At 35.8% G+C, this 22221-nt stretch overlaps 1 protein-coding gene across 2 annotated transcripts in view; it reads right to left on the reverse strand.

Moving 5' to 3' along the window:
* ckn (CRK like proto-oncogene, adaptor protein) overlaps positions 1-21122 on the reverse strand; it is a 153253-nt gene extending 132131 nt beyond the window's left edge. The window contains exon 1 of one of the 2 annotated variants that reach the window (XM_065362007.1): positions 20985-21122. Coding sequence is in view for 1 of the 2 variants with exons in the window: in XM_065361988.1 (XP_065218060.1) it covers positions 18210-18270 (61 nt within the window). In the remaining variant the exon portion in view is untranslated. Of the gene's footprint in view, positions 1-18209; positions 18614-20984 lie in introns of those variants that run through there. The other variant, XM_065361988.1, reaches the window with a different exon arrangement.
* Between the last annotated feature and the right edge of the window lie 1099 nt (positions 21123-22221).

Genomic DNA, 22221 nt, shown 5'->3' on the forward strand with positions numbered 1-22221 from the left:
TTCATTTTCTTTTGCTTTTTTTTCGCGTTATCGCGCACAATACATTATGTACGAGTAGGTGAAGCGGCAGTCCCTTTATAAACCATGGGCGTGCAGTTGACCACCCAGCAGCCACCCTAATATGGCAATTAGAATTCGGAACACGGATACATTAATATAGGTGCTGTGTATTATAGTTTTTCCATTATCTTACGATATAAATTTAGCATGTCAGACTTGGAAGAACAAAATCACACCACATTTCGCCTATAAAAGTCACACTACGACACGCGGTTGGTTTCTCTTTTCAACGTAATGTAGAGCATCGCGGCTGGGCTGTTGCTGAAGAAAATAGTCTCATTGTGTGGGTTTGAATGAAAAAAAAATATATAAAAAAATATAGCTCAACTTGTGTATTATTTGAATACCGGTACGATGATTGTATGATTGCAATGAATTGTCTGAAATGTACTGGATGTGATGAAGAAGTCCAGACAAACAAGCTCAATTTTCGACCTAACATTTCAAAAAATGATAGTTGGCAGTGTTTTTCGAATGAAGTGGAAAAGTCGAAATTCACACAGAAGTTTCTAAGAAATCGCTATAGTTATAAAATCACTGCTTTTTCATTACTTTCACTACCTGTTAGATACCCTGTATTTTGAAAAAAATGACGTTCAAGTCACTTTTTAGAAAATCTGAAATTCGACTCAGCATATTAAAAATGGGGTATCTACTAAATAAATTTCAACAACTCAATTGGGTAAAATGTTGTAAAAATTTAAATTTTCAAAAATTTGCTAAGGTGCTCCACAACCACCACTCAAAATGATTCGAAACCGTTTCCAATTGATTTGGAGGGTCGAAAACAGGGCACACGCCAAATTTCAGTATTCTTGGTCTTATTTGGTAAAATTTTGATTTTTTTTTCATTTTTGACCCAAGTTTGATTTTTCAAAAATTCAATGAAAATCAAAATCGCTTGTGAAATCAAAAATTTGATCTTATACTGTTTCCAAATTCGTATTCGGAAAATCAGATCACCTCGATTCAAACCTGATGAATAATTATTTCAGCTGATTTTCAAATTCCGTGATTTTAGAATTTATTTGCCATATTGAAAATAACAGGTCACAGGTGTAGAAGTGACTTACGTAACTTTTCTCATAAGGATTATAAAATTTACTTACTCATTCTCATACGCGAGTTCATATTCTATCATTTTTGGAAGAAAATTTGTACTCACCTGAAACAAAGAAAAATTAAGGTGGATTAGTTATTTGTAGCTATAAAATTATTGATCAATCAATAGATACACACATGAAATAATAATGGTCGAAGGCCAAAGTAAAAATTCTGACGATCTCCATGTTTAATAAAGAGCCAGAAAATGAATATTCACAAATAAAGTATCATAAAAATTGTAAAATTGATTGTAAAAATCACTGATAGATCATCAGAAAATGACAAAAACTTGAGAAAATCTCTCATTTGGGTAAAATTTTACACTGACTACTCAAGTGTTTAGATTATTGAAAAATACCCAGAATTAATCGGAAATTCTCAAAATTGAATGATGATTTTGTCAAAACTGCAGAAAGTGCCATAAAATTTGAAATTTTTCACAGGAAAATTTTCAAAATTGGAAATTTTGTTAATTTTTTAATTTAAATAAATTTTTTCAATAATTTGAAGCTTTCTGTTACGCGGTTGAATTTTTTCACCACTTTTTTGACTAAATTCACTACTTTCATTACCCAGTTTTAAAATATCACTACTTTTCACTACCTGCTGGATACCCTGCATCTGCAGTCGACCTAATAGCGTGTTCAAGTTAGAGTGCAGCGTGAATTACGGCTTTCCCAGTTTATTTGATGAACTTTTGTGGAAATTTCAAGTCTCAAAAATCTGCTGGAGGCTCCAGTACTACTAAAAACGGGTTGAAACCGTGTTCAATCGATTTAGCGGATCGAAAATAGGGTATATCTCAAATTTCAGCTTTCTAGGTCAATTTGGTAAAATTTTCATTTTTTCCCTCATTCACCAAAAGGATCGGCGGGGGGGGGGTCAATTATTTCTATGGTTATTATATGCTGGACTATTACTTTTTCGTCGAGATTCAGCTGAAATTTGTGTAAAAATCCGCCAGCCATCATCTTTTGAAAGGTCAATTTCTCATTTGCCTGCGCTAAAGCTACTCTATAGAGCAGACGAAAGGTGTGAACGGGTTAGGACACTGACGATAGCGAACTTACGATAAAACATAAGGTATGAGACAAGGTGAAAGGCGCGCGCGAGTTGGAAGGTATTCGTATCTATACGATAAAGGCTGGTTTTTCGGATGGCTACCTTTTTAGCGGCGCTGCACAGTGCACACTTGCACAGCCAGCGCGGCGTGGACTGTCTAATGAAAATTTATCGCATTCTGGTCGACGTTTTTATAATGTGTGGTAATTGTCTCATCCATCTTGTTTTTTCACAGCACTAGGTACACATGCGATAGGAAAAAAACGACGATACACGAGTACACAAAGCATATAAGACGAGTTGCAGAGTACATAGCGTACGCGTAGGCCTATCGCCGGCACGCACCGGTGACTGTCCAAGTCCAGCTCAGCAAAGTACCACTGGTAACTGGTACAACTGTACCAGTATGCCTATAATACTCGAATGTGTAAGTCGTTCTACGACGAAGGGAGTGGTTCAGTGGTTCGGTGCCTCGGTGGTTATGGTTTGGCTGTAATCAGAGTTCAACTATTTGAATGCGTTTCTCGTGTTTGGTGTTTTTATTTTGGTCGCCGTATATTTACTGGTTTGTTTGAGACTGAGAGCGCCCACCATCGAACATCCTATTTAGATAAATTTCAGCCTTGTTTTATCGAAAAGTAATAATTCATCTGTTGCATGGTATGTGGATGTGCTGAATCTGTGTACATTACATACAATCATCGGGTACGGTATACATTTTCCGAAGTGTATCTGGACCTAACTGCCAGCCTAATCACGAAAAAAAAATTTCGAAGAATTTCAATCAAATTCAGTGAAGGGAAAACATGGGTACTCAAATAGGGGTATTTTCGAAAAATTGTGTTTTTTTTTTTCATTCTAGTCCTTACAACACAACCTGTTATGGGAAAAATACCCCACTTCCAAAAGAATATAGTATTTGAGATTCTGCGATGCAGTGATGCCAATCTTTTGGTCATTCTGCTGGAGGCTTCAAAACTACTTAAAACGACTTGAAACCGTTTCCAATCGATTTGTTGAGTTGAGAATAGGGTATGAATCATAACGCAATCAGACAACATTTCGACTATTTCCTCCTTTTTAGCTGAAATTTCATTACAAAAACACAACGAAAAATGCGATTAAAATTTTGATCGATGACGTATTTTTGCATGCTCATTCGATTCAACTTTGTCCACATGAGAAATTTCCCCGCTAATCGGGATGTTTCTCTCGTTAAATGAATACTGTTGTTCTTGTATTCTTATCAGCGGGTGATTTTGCGCGAATTTAATGCATTTTGTGAAAATGACGACGACGCATCGAACGCGCACATTAAAATTTAAGACGGAAAAAGGCCCAAATACCGGATTAATATTTGAAACGGTGGCGGGCCGGGTTCTGAGCTATACCTAAAGGAAAGTGCTATGGTCGGGTACCAGTTATCGCAAAAACCAATTTAATACCGAGCCAAGTACGGTGCTGAACGATATTTTAAAAATCGCAGCTCGACGACACAGAGGATTAAATTATATTCCTACTTACGACTACGAGCATAAGCGTAAGCCAAAGTCTGTAGGTTGACGGTATGGTATATATATACTTATACAATAGGCCTACATTACAGCTACAGTACATATACTCGTATCGTGAGGCTGTTTCAAAAACGGATGAAGTTTAACGAGATGTAATTTTCAAACATTTTATCTTAACGATTGCGCATTTGGTTAATAGGGCAATATGAACGTACTCTTTTACGACCAAGCAACCTTACTTACTTGGTTGGTGCTGGTGCTGGTACGTCCGCGTTGCAAATTAACAACAAATATCGCATCGCGTTCTGCTGCAAAATGACGATCGAGTTAAACTCCAACTAACTCGTATTTGTGTATTGGAAACGTCGCCATCGAATCCTGCCTCAAGTTATGAACGCACTTAAGGAGCAACTTATGGTATAGAAACCAGCGTCACGTTCCATTCGCTCATTTAAAATCACGAGTTTCGACGAATTGAAGTACGAGTACGATGCTGGATAAAATTTCTGAGTGGGGCAGGGAGGAGGAGGGAAGGGTCTACAGTTATTCAAATATGAGAATTTTTTCGGATTAAATTTTTTTCAATTTCAAAGAAAACTATAAAAATGAAAGCCAAATAATTGAAATTCTGAAAAAAAGATGAAAATAAATTAAAAATTACAAAATTTCATTGAAATATAAAAAAAAAACAGAAATTTGCGATAAAAAGCAGAATTTTGGAAAATGTTGACAAAAAAAAGTACTTGATACTTCACCCGCAAAATTTTGGAAAAAACAGGGCCTTTTATGTAAATATTAGAAAAAATGAGCACTTCTGGCATTTTTGATAAAAATAGCACTTTTTAAGTCATTTTGGCAAAAAAAGAACATTTTAACGTTTTGGACATCAATCAAACCACATCAACCATCTAAAACAAGCATGTAACAGTAGAATAAACCTATTGAGAAAACTATCTATGTAGTACAACAAATGGAGCAGACACTCAATCTCTTCTCAGAATTTATAGAGCTCTGATTCGCTCAAAATGTGATTATGGGCTGCCAACTTACTCATAAGCTAAAACAGTCAACACTCAAATCACTGAACACTATATTCTCAACACAGCTCTTCGACTGGTAACTGGAGCCCTCAGAACTACTCCTATATACACTTATTATATCAGGAAGCATCTGAAATCCTCCCCTCTATACGATCAAAACTCATCCTTTCAAAATTTTTCATTCACCTTAAAACTGTCGACAGTCTCCCTCTCACCATTGACTCAAAAATTGATCCCAATCTTCCATATGCTTGTGACTCATGTCTCCATAAAGCCTCTTCCATTCTAAACTCCATTCAGCTATATCCTCTTCCACTATTCTACCCAGAAAATACTACAAAAACTAAGAATAATATTCTCTCATTTAATACATCATTACTTGAACACACTCAACTACATACTCAAATCATCAATAACTTTATTGCTCAGTATAATGATTTTATTTTGTTTTACACCAATGGGTCAAAATCCGTGGATCGCTGTGGTTGTTTGGTCGTTCGTAATTTGTCACCTTAAAGGCAACGGCGAGTATGTCCATTTAAAAAAGTACGATTTTACGCATCACCGATAAGGTTCGGACATGCTCCGAAGGGTTCATTGAGTCCTGATTGAACATCGGTTAGCTTTATGGATCTTCTGTGGTTCACTTTTATTGCACACAGATGCAAATTTTCCATTTCAGGGCATCCCAGAGTCTTATCAGTAATGCACAAAGACAATTTTTTTTTAATGGACATACACGCCGTTGCCTTTAAGGTGACAAATTGTGCAGTTTCGCGATTTCCACTTCCGTACTTGTTCAGTATTCTTTCATGTGAACCATATGCTATCCTTACATCTTTAAACATGGCAATTGAGAGTAGACTCGACAAAGTTGTGATCTTCACTGATTCATCAAATTCCATCTCTCAACTAAGATCTAAATCTAAGCAACATCCAATTTCCTCAGAAATCTCATCTCTCCAATATGACATGGATGTTACCATCGCCTGGATTCCAGCCCACTCAGGAATTTTGGGAAATGAAACAGCAGACTTGGAAGCAAAGCAGTCACTAAGAATTTCACCACTACCAGAAATACCTGTTCCAGTGTGTGATGTGATGGAAGCCATATGTTCACTGCAGTTGATTCCCAGCCAAAGCCACACCACCAACATTCAAGATTTACCCAGGAAGCAGGCCGTTGCCTTATGCCGTGTATGTACAGGCCATACCCTCCTCACCCACTCTCATCTGTTCAGAAAAGAACCCCCTCCAGTATGCTCTACATGCGAAGTCCAACTCACTATCTCCCACATCTTACTCACCTGTCAAGATCATACCAATTTAAGAAACTCACTCAACCTCACTAAAACTCTACCTGAAATAGCTCATAACCCCTCAGTCCTACTCTCCTTTCTTCAAAAATCCAACATCCTTTCATTAATGTAACAGCATAAAATGACCCATGCCTCTAGCCTTGTAGCTGTACACGGCACAGCGGTGACCAACCAACAGGTAGGTAGGTCATTCAGACAATTTCGGCACAAAAACAGCATATTTTTTGTCAATAGTTGGAAAAAATAAGAATTTTTGCCATTTTTGATAAAAAAACAAAACTTTTAGATAATTTTTGCACAACAGAGGATATTTTGGCGATATAGAAAAAAAACTGGCAAAACAACAAATAAAACGATTTTTTTGACAATTTCTAAAAAAAAAACAACAACAACAGGTGGTGACTACCTACTAGAATCTGGACAATTTTAGTACAAAAAACATGATTTCTGTGACATTTTTTTGGCAAAAAAAAACAGGAATACTTTATACTTCAAAGAAAAAACAGGACATTTTGAAAAAAATACGATGACAATTTTGACTAAAATTGAGACGTACCATTAAAAAAAAAAAATTGGGTTTTTCGACACTTTGCAAAAAACTAATCTTACCAATCTTGAATAAAAAAGAACTATTTTTTTGGAAAATTTGGCTAACATATGACGTTATGACAATTTTGGCCAAAGACTGGACTTATTGACAACTTTGATACAAAAATGGGGCATTTTTTTTGGCAAAAATAATAGGTATAAATTTTATGCTATTTTCTTTCTAAAAAAAAACAATGCTCTTTGACAATTTTAGCAAAAAACAAGACTTTTTGACAATTTTGACATTGAGACGATTTTGACAACTTTGACACAAAACTACTTTTTTGTACGTAATACTTTGGCATAAAGACGGGACCTTTTTTTACGACAATTTTGACAAAGGTAGACATTTTTTGACCTTTTTTTTAGCACAAAACAATAAATTTTGATGCGCTAAAATTGGGCGTTCTTCAATTTTTTCTACACAAAACATGTTTTTTTTTTTGGTATTTTTTCAAACCCAAAAATTTTACTGGGCTATTTGACAATGCAAAGGACGCTCTGCTGAATTTCGTTCATGCTGCGCTACCAGACTCATTTTTTCTTTACCGATCATCGAACTTGATACGTACGTTTTCACACCTCATTCATCAATACAAATACATTCACACTGTAATTCTGTTTCTCTGCTCAACAGGTCGATCAAACGTCTCGAGTTGCGGAATTGAACCCGAGTTACCAGTCAGACATGCATAAAATCGGCGTGTCTCTGCTTCGGAGATGAAGCCGTTGTCGTATTTCAAATTGAAAATTTCACGCCAGCGCGGCGCAGCGTTTACTTAGCGTAATTGACACGAATACATGGCATCGCACTGATTGCTTCTTCCTTTGCACGGCGTAATTAATAAGAAGATCAATTTGCATTATTAATTTAAGCACGCTCATTTCGCGCATGATTGAATGGCGCCGCGTCTTGTAGCGTCTTGTCCCGTACCAAGCACCAACCGGAGCGACGATGAAGAACACTGAACAGCGGAAGGAAGAAGAATTTTTTCGCATCTCGACGACGATTAGAGACGCGATGCCGATGGAATTAGATAGATTGAATTTTCACCATAACTCGGTATACGTATAAGTAAATGTCGCAGTCGCAGCTCCTGAGTGAGTCTGAGCTCACGCGTAGGCCTACATCTGCCAAACAAATCCGCCGCCGCGCCGCGTTTAATTCGATCCAGTAGAAAGATTAATCGAATGCCATTTAATGCGGTCCAGTACGCTTGCAGCGCATCTCGTAGTTCGTATTCCATTGCATGTTTTTTTCATTTCTTCTTTTCTAGCGCCGCCGCTCGTCATCCAAACAGGCAAGGGGCACGGGCATGGGCAGTGGCACCACATACAGAAGAAGCAAAATCATCCGTGTACTCGATGACTGAGGTTACTCTTGGATTCCACGTTCGCTTCGCCGAATGCGTTTCGGTTCAGCTGCCGTGGCACGAATGCAATAACATTTCAAATGAATAAAATAAAACAATAGGAAGACAATAATATTTAGTCGGCGTAGAGCCGAGCAATAATCACCGATATTTATACGTTTGATAACAACTGTGAAAATATAGCCGCACACGTAGAACACAGAACAGGGATTAGCCCTTGTTGGTGATGATCGATTAAGGTCTGTTGCCTGTGTCCCAGACCAGCGAGCTTGTCTCCGTGTCCAAGTAATTTCACAGGTGAGGACGCGACGGACGCGATACGGCGCCGCACGTCGCTGGCGCCAATACGTAAACCAGTACCGCGCCTTACTTGCGGTCGTACTTAATTACTCGTACTACGGCTACAAAACCGATTATATCCTGCATATTATTTCATACTCTATCTAGTATAATATGCTGGAGCATAACCCATGCCAGTCCAGCACATTTCTCTGGAAAAAATAAGAACAATATTGTGTACTATTTACAAAATGTCATCTTCGATGCCACGTATAGTTGAACTGAAGCTCCGGCTTGATAAACGTACAATAACACAGACCCCCCCCCCCCCACTTGAATCTCAACAACCAACCCCTCGAACCCAAATTTCACCATTCTGAACCATCCTGAAGTCTCTAGCACGATTTTTGACTTCTACAGAATTCCAAAAAAAAACTTCTCCAGAAGGAATGTAAATCAACTTGGACAACTAAACCTCGAGTTGCGGCTCGTGCTCGAACAATTCAACAAATTATGAGAGTCAATTTTAAAATTCTGGGAAAATTTCAAAAATTTCCCTGCGAACAGAATTTTTTTTCTATGTAGTCCGGCATATAACAATAGGAGTAATTGCACCCCCCCCCCGCCGATCCTCCGGTACAACTTTTTTCTTAAACGGGATATCCTATGGACCATTTTAAAGCAAACTTGCCAAAAAAAAGTTGGCCTTACTTACAAAATGGCGGCCATTAAGTCAGCCGAAATTGCAGAGTTTGCGTTTTTACATAGGACTTGCACGAACTTTTTCAAACTTTACAAACGTAGATCGAAAGATCATGCAAAAATTTATCACCTGTCAAAATTTCAAGTGTTAAAGTGCGTTTTTCGATTTTTGGAGAATTTTTGAAAATCGAATTTAGGCCAAAAATGAGGGAAAAAATCAAAATTTTACCAAATTGACCGAGAAAGCTGAAATTGGGGATATACCTTATTTTCGACAGGCGAAATCGATTGGAAACGGTTTCAACCCGTTTTGAGCAGTTCTGGAGCCTCCAGCAGATTTTTGAAACTCGAAATTCCCACAATATTCCATCAAATTGGAGTTGTAAAGCTGAAATTTATTCTAAAAACTAATTTCAATACGCTACGAAGTACTGCAGGTGAATTTCAAGTCGTTTTGGAGCCTCCAGCGACTTTTTGAAAATTCCTGAAGCCTCCAGCAGATTTTTGAAACTTTAAATTTTCACAAAATTTCATCAAATGGAGATGGAAACCAGAAATTTACTCTACACTCCAATTTCAACACCCTCTGAAGACGACTTCAGGTGGGTTCAAGTAATTTTAGGGCCTCCAGTGACTTTTTTGAAAATTACTGGAGCCTCCAGCAAATTTTTGAAATTTTAAATTTTCACAAAATTTCATCAAACCAAGATGGAGAGTCGAAATTCATTCTGCAAACTAATTTCAATACGGCACGAAGTTGACTGCTGGTGAATTTCAAGTCGTTTTGGAGCCTGCAGCAACTTTTTGAAAGGTTGTATGACGTTTTTTTGGAAAATTAAAATTTCCTAAAAGTAGCTGGAAGCTTCAAAACCATTTGAAACCAGCATGCAGTCTGCGAAGTAAATTTCAGCTTGCCAACTCCATTTGATAAATTACCTAATGTTGGGGAAAATTCAAGTTTCAAAAATCTACTGGAGGCTCCAGTAATTTTCAAAAAAGTCGCTGGAGGCCCTAAAATGACTTGAACCCATTTGAAGTAGAGTAAATTTCAGCTTTCCATCTTCATTTGATGAAATTTTTTGAAAATTTTTAAGTTTCAAAAATTTGCTGGAGGCTTCAGGAACTTTCAAAAAGTCGCTGGAAGCTCCAAAACGACTTGAAATCAACCTGCAGTCGACTTCGTAGCGTATATAAATTAGTTTACAGAATGAATTTCGGCTTTCCAACTCCACTTGATGGAATTTTGTGGGAATTTCGAGTTTCAAAAATCTGCTGGAGGCTCCAGAACTGCTCAAAACGGGTTGAAACCGTTTCCAATCGATTTGGCATGTCGAAAATAGGGTATATCTCAAATTTCTGCTTTCTTGGTCAATTTGGTAAAATTTTGAATTTTTTCCTCATTTTTTGCCTAAATTCGATTTTTTAAAATTCACCAAAAATCGAAAAACGCACTTTAGCGCTTGAAATTTTGATAGGTGATAAATTTTGCATGATCTTTCGATCTACTTTTGTAAAGTTTGAAAAAGTTCATGCAAGTCCTATGTTAAAACGTAAAATCTGCAATTTCGGCTGACCTGTCAATCAAAATGGCCGCCATTTTGTAAGTAAGGCCAACTTTTTTTTTGGGAAGTTTACTTTAAAATGTTCCTTAGGATGTCCCCTTTAGGAAAAAAGTTGTCCCGGTGGATCGGCGGGGGGGGGGGAGCAATTACTCCTATTGTCATATGCCGGATTAATCGCAAATATTCCAGTTAAAAAACGCAATTGACGTGCCCAACTGGAAATCGGTCCAAATAGGGATAAACTCGTTGATCAAGTCGAAACTAAGCTACAACTCAATTTTTAGCTAGCTAAAATTGATTTTGACGCATTCTAGAAAAATTTTAAAATTCTGGAAAAATCAAAAATCGCGCTGGAGGCTCCAGATTTGGCGTGAAATCATGAAATTCGGTTTGAGTAGTTCATAACACATTCAAGATTAATTTCTTTTAAAAAAAAAATGAGAGATCAATTTGAATTTTTTAAATTATTTCAAAAATTCGACATCACATGGATTTTCAAACACGAAAAACTTGCTTTTTCTTCGAAAAAAATATTATTGAGAAATCAGAGAAGATGGCTGAAATGAAATAGACAGAAGACACCATGCAAGTACATATGTACGATCTTGAAACGTCACATCGACTCCGTCGATTTGAAAAAGAAGAGGTTATTTCTCATATTTTATGAACATAACCGCGCATCGTAAACGTGTCAACGTGCCTCTCGACTCCGAAAATATGTTTCCTCGTTTAAATTAGATTTAAAGGAAACAAATTCAGTTTAGTTGGTTGGAAATGTACGAGTACGAGTAAACAAGTCAAAACTGGAATGGAATTAACATAGGCGTTTGTCGACATAGAGATCTAGGTATTTGCAGTTAGGTATACTCGTTCTCTCGGTAAGTACATAATATGTACGTACGAGTAAATAGACGTACATTTCGAGATGAGAGAGAGCTTCGAATATTTCGGTTAAAATACAAGATACTACGACGACAGATATCAGTAAACGTTATCGGGATTCGCTTCACGTCAAACTGACAAAATCAAAACAATGCCTACTTTTCTCAAAATACATACAAAATTCTGAGTACAGGCATAAGGCACACCTTTTAATAAAGGAAAGAATAAAGACAAAAAAATTTTGAACCGCTATACCAATTATTCCAATACGAGGAAGGTACCATCTTCTTAATAAAAGTCACATCTATTCGGAGGAGCCAGAGTAAAAGAAAGAATCGCCCCCCCCCCCAACCGCCCCGCTGCCCTACCTCACCAAAAGCTAAGCTCGTTTATACAGCGAAGCAGATTATTCGTTCAACTACGTTTGTTTTCGCTTAAAGGCAACATTTCAGATGGCAAAAAACACGAATTGTAATCCTACTTACAGCGAAAAAGTTACCGCTTCTTTTTTCGGTTGGCCGCTCTCGTATGTACCCAAGGGTAAGGTACAGAATAGACCTACCAACGTAAGGCAGGCAGTCTATTGTAGGTAGAATACTACATTACATATATACCTATTATTAAATGTTTACGTGGCACGTTTTCGTTGATTTATCGGATAATCAAAACTTTCATGCTTCCCAACTACCTGCAAGTTTACAAAATATCCTCTGGACTACAAAAAATGGTACCTATGTCAGTGCCAGGACTTTTTTTTTTTCGCTTTTGTTATCTTTTCATCCGACAATTTTGTACCGAAATCGCTTAGGGTTATTCGAGTAGTTTTCTTCTGCGGAGTTTTGACATTTCGCTAGCTTCTTACGAAGCGAACTAGCGTAAAATATCCAAGAACTTGAAAATACTACGCGAACTCACTTTACATCCCTTAATAATCATTTTTTTTTCAACTTCAGATCAAATTAGAATGTCTGAAGTAGTGGTTGAGAGGGTTAGAACAAAACATTAAGCTATGAATTCGGACTCGCCATTCACAAAAACCTAACAAACGATATGTCACATGGAATTAACGATTATTTCACCTCTAGTCAAAATCCTCACACCTTATCCCTTCTTGAAAGGCTACAATTTTTCCAATTCGACGCAACATTTTCAATTATTAAAAATTATATAAAAAGATTTGCCTTCATCGGAAAAGATTTTGAACCAGACAAAGAGGAAACGTCGAAGGACCTCAGAATACTTTGCCAGCCAAAATTTCAGAGGTTGAGATTCATTTTTAGCGAGTATTTGAAAATTCAAAAGGCCAAATCCAGAAGTGCAAAAAAATCAAAATTTCGCCAAATCAACCTGGAAAGCTGAAATTTGGTTTGTACCTAACTTTCGAACTCCCGATCGATTGGCAATAATTTCGAACCGTTCTGGAGCCTTCAGCGGATTTTCGGATTTTCGGATTTTCCAGACTTCGAAAAGACGCTGTAAGCAAAGGTTAAAATGAAATTCCGCACCTATAAGCCCTGATTTACCACGTTTGTAACCTAATTCGATCAACTTTCGAAATCTTTTTATGCCAGTTCAAATCAAAAATTTTCTCCAGTGATTATTGATTCAACATTTTTTTAAAAAATCACTGGAGAAAATTTTGGATCTGTATCACAAACATATTCTAAAAAATATGTCCCTAAATCGATCGAAAAAATCACAAAGATGGAAAATCTGAGTTTATATGTACGAATTTCATTTCCACCCCATTTACAACATTTTTTTTTCTCGAAAACTACGTATAAAGGATCCAAAAATCCGCCGAAGGCTCCAGAACGGTTCAAAACCATCACTCTCAATTCGGGCGGATGAAAATAGGTTACATATAAAATTTCACTTTTCTAGGTTAATTTGACAAAATTTTAATTTTTTTCTCATTTTTTGCTCGAAGCATAAAAAAATCTGCGTCACCGACGTGAAAATTCCAAACCCCCAACGAAAAATGGGCATAAGACTCGTTCTACTTCGCAAAGTGTAAAACCAGGTAAAAACTTTACACCCCCAGCTCAATTTCACCTTCATCCGAGGGAAAAAAAACCTAAAACATTACACTTGGGCAGACATCTGGCAAACACCTTGATAATTAATAAAATCTACACGTACACCACGCAACAGGATCGTAAATAACCATAAAATGTACGCAACCCGGTACAAAACGCCACCCTTTCAAAGACACGCTCTCACATTTCGCAGCCAGTTTCAGCATTTCGCAGCAGTCCTTCCTTTCACAAAAATTCAAACTCACCGGCGTATTTTTCTATTCGACTGCTCCGAATCGTTCGGATAATTCGAATACAACTTGAAACATTAATTAACCAATTGGCAATCAGTTTGGATATGCTTGAGAATTACACCTTTCATTTGACTGCGGCAACACGATGCGACGCAGACAAATTTTACAATACGAGTTCTCGGCGCATTAATTTGTTGCTAATTGCAGCTACTTCTGCCGAATTATTTCATTATTTAGGTGCACGATTTGAAAACGCGAACGGAAAACGAGACTACAGGGAGCAGGCAAGTGGCAGCTGGATAAGATACATCTCGGGGGAAATAAGACGAGCTTCGGATAGTCTCATTAAATATAAATTTTTCTCATCAATAATACTCGAATAACTAATTTTTTCATCCCTTTTCACCAGGTAAGAAATCATCATCATTGTAAGAGCCAGGGTATTACTCTTTCAAATGTAGCCTACTTGGAACCTAAATACGAGTACACCGTACATATATGCCCACTTTGTAGATAGAATGAATAGAGCTTCAGACCTACATATAGTCCCCGGCATATGACAATAGGAGTAATTGCACCCCCCCCCCCCGCCGATCCACCGGGACAACTTTTTTCTTAAAGGAGACATCCTAAGGAACATTTTAAAGCAAACTTGCCCAGATGGAAGCTGAAATTTACTCTACACTCCCTCCAATTTTAAGACCCTCTGAAGACAACTTCAGGTAGGTTCAAGTCATTTTAGAGCCTCCAGCGACTTTTTTGAAAATTACTGGAGCCTCCAGTAGATTTTTGAAACTTGAAATTTCCCCAACATTGTGAAAATTTAAAGTTTCAAAAATCTGCTGAAGGCTTCGGGAATTTTTAAAAAGTCGCTGGAGGCTCCAAAACGACTTGAAATTTACCTGCAGTACTTCGTAGCGCATTGAAATTAGTTTTTAGAATAAATTTTAGCTTTACAACTCCAATTTGATGGAATTTGGTGGGAATTTCAAGTTTCAAAAATCTGCTGGAGGCTCCAGAACTGCTCAAAACGGGTTGAAACCGTTTTCAATCGATTTGGCATGTCGAAAATAGGGTATATCTCAAATTTCAGCTTTCTTGGTCAATTTGGTAAAATTTTGATTTTTCCCTCATTTTTGGCCTAAATTCGATTTTCAAAAATTCTCCAAAAATCGGAAAACGCACTTTAGCACTTTAAATTTTGACAGGTTATAAATTTTTGCATGATCTTTCGATTTACCTTTGTAGAGTTTGAAAAATTTCGTGCAAGTCCTATGTTGAAACGCAAAATCTGCTATTTCGGCTGACCTGTCAATCAAAATGGCCGCCATTTTGTAAGTAAGGCCCACTTTTTTTGGGCAAGTTTGCTTTAAAATGTTCCTTAGGATGTCTCCTTTAAGAAAAAAGTTGTCCCGGAGGATCAGCCGGGGGGTGGGGGTGCAATTACTCTTATTGTCATATGCCGAACTAATACATATGTAAGTTGTATACTGAAAAAACTTGCAAATATTAATTATTTTTCACTCTTAGGAAAATTTATATTCGAACCCCTCCTCATCGTCAATTTAAATATAACTTTTATTTTTTAATTAGAGCTCACCAAGGCTCCCATCAACCCCAAATTCATTATCGAATGTGGCCAAAATTTGAAAAAAATAATTTATCAAAAACCTGACAGATCAAAAGTTGATTGAAATATCGAGGAAGTCCAAAATAGACGACTATAGAAGAAGACGTCAAAAATTACTATAATAATTCCAACATGAAGATTTCTTTTGAACCCAAAAAGGGGTTAGGATTTTCAGGATTTTTGAAAAGGTGTCATGCGATCTGTCAAAGAGGGTTACCTGAGATTTCGCAAGAAATTCAGATATTTCGATTTTTTTTAAAAATATTTCTGAAGAATTTGAAGCTTGAAATTTGTATTAAGATTTTCAAGATTTGTTGATAAAATGCCATTTCGCGAGAAATTTTACTATTTCCACGATAATATTTTTGAGTGATTTTAAAGCATTCTAAGCCCAAAATTTGATTATGATTTTCGGAATTTTTGAAAATGTTATGCAACTTATCAAAGAGGGTTAAAGTTTTGCGAAAAAAATAATATTGTGATGCAAATATCATTTTAGAATTTTTAAAAACTTTCGAGCTCAAAATTTGACCACATTTTTCATGATTTCTGAAAGTGTCATGCGACCTATCAAAATGGATTAAAATTTTGCGTAAAATTCTACTATTTCCATGAAAGTGTTTTTGAGTAATTTTGAAGCATTTCAAGCTCAAAATTGAGTCGTGATTTTCGGAATTTTTTGAAAAAATGCAGCTTGAAATTTGTTCAATTTCAGAAAACTAACACGACAATCAAAAAAATTGACTCCATTCCGCTCAAAAAAAGTTTCAAATGGAAAATTTTGATTTTCCGCCAAAATTTTAACCCATTTTCGTAGATTGAATAGCGATGGCACCTTCTGCATCAAAAATCTTGAAATTTAACACCTATCAATTCATTTTGAGCTCAAAATTCATCAAAAATCCATCAAAACATTTTCGCAAAACCATTTTAGAATTTTTCGCAAAATTTTCACCAACTTCAATAGATTTTATAGAATTTTTTCGAAAAAAATCCTGAAAACAAACCCACTTTGAGCTCAAAATCGTTCAAAAATTCTCAAAAAAAAACGTTTTCGTCGAAATATTTGAATTTTTCGCGAAATTTCAACTCATTTTGATAGGTCGCAAGATCACTTTTGAAAAATTCTTCGACAGTTCATTTTTACTGGAAATTGGAGAGAGGAGCCATTTTAAAATTCTACTGCAACCTGTTGTGAAAGCAGTTTTTCGCTAACTTCGGTTCAATGCACGAGGAGAGGACTGTTTTATATGCTATGGATAATAATTTTTTTGGTACTTCGACTTAATGATGCCTCTGTATCTGTGTAATCAATCATTCTTGCTCTAAATTTTCCCAAAAATTACATTTCAGAAGCACTAGCTGCATTGTGCGACTCGCCATCTGAAGTGAACATACATTCGAAGGAAGGGGAGTGCTTTGTACTGAAAATTGTAATGATTTTTTTAGCCCCTTCCCATGGAGGAAATGGAGGCCATCATAGGTAGCAATTTTTTCTAAAAAAGTGGCCTTAAAATATGAAATTCCATCTCATTTTTTTCCAAAATACGTCCCAAATTGCGACTTATTATCAGTCATGATATCGTTTTTAATCTATTGATCGCGATTCGCGAACAAGTTCCGAATGAAACTGACCTATAATAATGCTGATATTCTCGATATCGATCCAAAAACCACGATCGATAACAAACTGGTGAAAAATCATCGGAAATTGAAGAGGACAAACGGCAACGAACTACGTAGTACATACATTCTTGGCTGTGAATTGAATTTCACCCCAACTAACGAAATCGGTCTCACAACACAAAGAGGAGGGGTTGTGGAATCAAAAAGATATACGATATTTATTTCCTGACTATTATAATACGCGTGTGTGTATTTTTATATGAGCAACATGATGGTGGCAGTTGTGGTGGTGGTGGTAGAGGCAACTGGAACTGGTAACAGCAGTAGCATGAGCATATGTAAGGTTTAGGCAGGCACAAACAGCCTTTGTCCTTTCTTGTACCACGTACCAGACTGCCTTTTTTAAACGTTGTGTCATACTCATCACAATACAAATACAAAAAGTTCCCCCTAATCCAAATCCACAATCAGCCCTCCTAATTTGAATACTCGCGAGGCGACTGTGAGAGTAAAAAAATACGAAAAGTGAACGCCAAAAAACACGTACAAGCTTGTTGGCACTTATGCAGAATCATTCATCGGCCAGCATATGACAATAAAAGTAACAATTAAACCTCGAAGATGAAGATCAAACCAGTATCTCGGTTCATTACCAAGACTCGAATTTGAATTTGAAGTGAAGCCATTCATGATTTGCAGATACTTTGTTTTACCGAAGCATTTCGATTCGAAACAAGCACCTACAGGGTGCCCAGAAATATCGAGTACCCCTAAGAAAGTTTTTCATTAAAAATATAGGCTGGCAACGTGAAATAGATGCATATGATTGGTGGAATGTTATCTCTCCAGTCCAACAACCAATCATGTGCTATCATTATCATCATTCACTGTGACCAACCAAAGTAGTTTGGCAGAAAACTTTTTTAGGGGTACTCGAACTCGATATTACTGGGCACCCTGTAGGTTGCAGGTTGGGTTGGTGACTTCAAACTTGAGTGAGTATTCACGTGACCGGTGACAACGATTCAGATTCGGTCGCTAGACTTATTACAGAAAATTTTCGTATTCTCGAGTAAAATCTGCATAACATCCTCATCTTATCAATGATTTTCAATCCACCAATCCATACCATACACAGACACTATAGTTAAGCATCCCATCCCCAAAATAAATACACCATAATAATTCAGACTCACCATTCAACTTCCTCATTTCTGGAGGTGTCGCAGGAGCAAATGCTTTCAGAATGCTTTTCATTAATTTGTAACTGGAGACTTCGAAGGGAGAAACTTTGAAGAAGAATAATAAGAATACGTTATTGTTTCAACACGAACACAGATCACACAAACACGTACCGCCAAATTTCACGAGGTTAATAAACCAATACTACGATCGTAGATTCGAACAATACGAAGAAAGAAATCTCATTCAGATTCGCATTCGCGGCCATAGGTCGAGGAATAAATTCGCAAAATTTGTCGTCTAAATCGCACAATTCTAAATAAAAATTTCACGAACAAAGTAGAAGTACGAAGAAAACTCGTCAACTATTCACACATAAAGAGACATTCACCACAACGCGCACATAGACAGAAAAGAAAGGAAATGAATACAAATCCGGAATGTTATACAATACACGACGCTCCCGAACGAATACACGCGCCGGCTCGTCAGTGGTGCCACTAATGAGAAATAAAAATGAATTACGTTTGGGTTTAAATTTGCGATTTTTTTTTTAATTTTTTAAATTTTATATCAATTTTAATCATTTAAATTTTATTTTGGAGAATCCACAGAGAGAGATTAATTCTCAGTTGCATTATTGTTACTTTTAGGATCGTATTTTTTTTTTTTTTTTTTGTAAACAAATCAGATGAGTATGTATTCGTTTTCGTACTTTCGTAGGATTGTTCAGGATGAAAATTTGAATCTGATAGTTCAAAAAAATGATTCTAAAAAAGTCAAATATGTATGAATAAAAAAATTAGATTAACAAAAAATGATAAAATTTCAACGACTTTTTATTACACCTCCGGAAGGTTTTTTTTCATGCATTTTGGACAACTTTTATTGACAATTTAGCAGTTCTTATAGTCAATTTTCAGTGATTTTAATGCCTATTCGATGTTGGGGCCTATCTATTTTAACATCATTTTAACGCGTTTTTGACACTTTTTGTGCATTTTGGGAGAAAATTACTTAACTTTTACATTTTTTTTTTTGGTATTTTTCAGAAATATTATCTATTGCTTTTTTGGGTGTTTTTAGACCATTTTAAAAAATTTTTGCACTTTTTCATGCTTTTTTGAAAAACACTAGAATTTTATCACTTTTTGGTCATTTTTAGCGATTTTAAAGATTGTTTGGAGTATTTTTACTTGTTTTGAACATGTTTTTGACAGTTCTTCGTGCATTTTTGCAAAAATTTTGATGACTTTAATGTATTTTTGATAGTTTTTATATTATTTGAACACGTTTTTGGTTTTCAGCAGTTTTTCTAGCATTTTGCAAGTTTTGCTGAAATTTCATTACTTTGCGGTAATTTTTGGTTACTTTAATGCATTTTTATCAGTTTTCGCATTATTTTGACACGTTTTTAAGATTTTTCTCGCATTCTTGGTAAATTGTGCTGAACTTTGATATTTTTTTAAAAATAATTTTATCGAGTTTATGAGTGTTTTTATTGATTTTGGATTGTAAGTATGTGCATTTCTGTATTGATCTGAAATTAAACGACTCTAAAGAAAGAAATAAGGGAAATCAATACCTATGTGCAAAAAAAACTTATTCGGATCTTTTTCAGTTTTCTTTTATTCAAAAATTAGATACCTACCTAACCATAAAGTTTTAATATCCTCTTTCATCTCGTTTTACAAATTGTTTTTCATATTGAATCAACAGTTTCCCAAAAAGCATAAATTTTATAACGATAATATCAAAACTGATCCCAAATTACTAATTTGAGATATTCACGCCCATAATTTTTCATCATAAATAACGTTCATTAATATGTACCTATTGAGAATTATGCCTCTTGAGAACCTAAATAGCTTAAAAATTCAAGTCTATACGTTCATTTTGTTCTCAAATTAATTTCAATATCAAATAATAACAGTTGAAAATATAGAGCAATAAGATATAATCTGAGTGATAAAGTATAGTCAATTTTTTCTGTTTTTTCATTTTTTTATTTTTTGTTGATTGTTCAATGCTCAGTAAATCAAACTCATGTCGTTAGGTCTAAGACGAGAGATTCATTCAGCTCATCAAGCTAGTTACACGAGCTGGTGACTGAATACTTGATACGTTGAATTACCTACCTACCGAAAATTCAGACTATAAAATCAGGTTTTCTTTTAATTCGAAGCTAATAGTATGAGAAATAAATCAGTCGAAGTTTCCACTTATTTTGTAATCCTACTTCCTAAATATCAGAATAATTAGGTAGTTTACAACTCGATAATTATCTATAATTGGTCAAAGCTTAGCTGATAAGGATTTTAATTTTTTTATTTAATATGAAAAATAACTTTCGTGCGGTTGTTTGATTAGTATACTTATCTAGGTACCTATTATTACATTAAACATACGTATGTGCGTACACTTTTATACGTCGGGCCGGCGCAGTGAGCTTTCAAAACGCCCCTTGTTTCACGAAAACATTGATAAGAAATGCATTCAACTTCAACTTCACTTATTTTTCATGCACAACGCTTCAAATCGAGTAAATTGTCAACGTTTGTATTAGTTTTACTCCGAGTATACTTATTCATAGACTAATATCGTCTAATTCAATAAAATCTCGAACCGCAGGAACTTTTAAAAATAAAGGCTGCGTAAAGTACAAGCCCAGCCTTTAGTATAAACTTCAAATATGTAGTAGGTATACCTATATACTATACGTGTATAGTTCCATTAAAATATCTAAAAGTATTACACGTGACCAAATACATATTTTTTTTAACGCTTACCTGAATTTTATACGGTGACAAAGCTTAAAAGGCGAAATTTACGACGCTTTTAAACAAGTGAAAAAAAGCGAATTACCGCATCAACGAAGAAAAATCATAAATTACCCAAATAATAACTTTTCCGCATCAACTGTGTGAGAGAAAGCACTCAAAAATTCGCTCTATAAAATCGCGTAATATGACGAGGAAAAAACGATAAATTCACGTGTAAAAATGAAACCGAATGAGAAATAAAAGTTGAAATAAAAATACTTGAAAAGCGAATAATAAGCGCGAATAAATGAAAATTAAGCGGTTTAATACTTTTTTACCTTTGTCGTTTTACTACATGGTATTGATTATTAAGAACCAACCCCACGGTCGAGTAATACATAAGCAGTGTAGCCACGACCAAAAATGCTGCTTTTTCATTGATGAGGGTGCGTTAACCCTTTCCACGCGTACTATAAAATACTCGCGTGCTGAAAGTTAAATAGGACACAGGTAATTTTTAAAATGTAGGTATACGATTCTTGGAAATAAGGCGAACGAACGTCGTCGCGGATTTCCTACTCCAGAGAAGAGAATATCTCGACGATTATTTTGCAAAAATACCTATAGCTTCGACTGGTCATTTTTTACTTACCTACCTACCTACCCCTTGTGATTAAGGTTAAAACTCGAAAAGAATAAATCAGATTTGAAGAAGACCACGTTTTTGATAAGTGATTTCTAAAATTTTTCAACTCAAAACAATCATGTGCAGACCTTAGAACTTTCGTTCCATCTTCTAGTTCTATTACTGCGAATAGAAAAGTAAAAGGTCATCAGTCCTCGATACCCCTTCAAAAATTCGTGGATTTCTCATTCGAACCAAACCATGTAACCTTTCAACTACCTAGGAACATTTCTCAACATATCCCTAGAAATGACCCAAGTCCAAACATTGGAAAAATGTAACCTGTAAATAGCTAAGGGGGTATCTGTTCTACTTCATAGGTACTACTAATCAAAATTATTCTAAACCCATTTTCAAACGCTTAGTTCAAGTTTTTAATGGGTATTTTTTTTTTTTTTTTTTTAGAAAGATGAACAACTTACCGCGGGTCGAAGTGCTGAAACAAGAAAACTCGTGAACCGTCCAACGTTTTTTCATTTCAAAATATAAATTGGGAAATAATTTCGCGACAACGTAGGTAATATTAAAAAATATAAATGAACTTCCCTTCGTGCGATGGGGTGAATTTAAAAACAATCA

The sequence above is a fragment of the Planococcus citri genome, chromosome 1 (assembly GCF_950023065.1).
Source record: "Planococcus citri chromosome 1, ihPlaCitr1.1, whole genome shotgun sequence".
Taxonomy (NCBI): Eukaryota; Metazoa; Arthropoda; class Insecta; order Hemiptera; family Pseudococcidae; genus Planococcus; species Planococcus citri.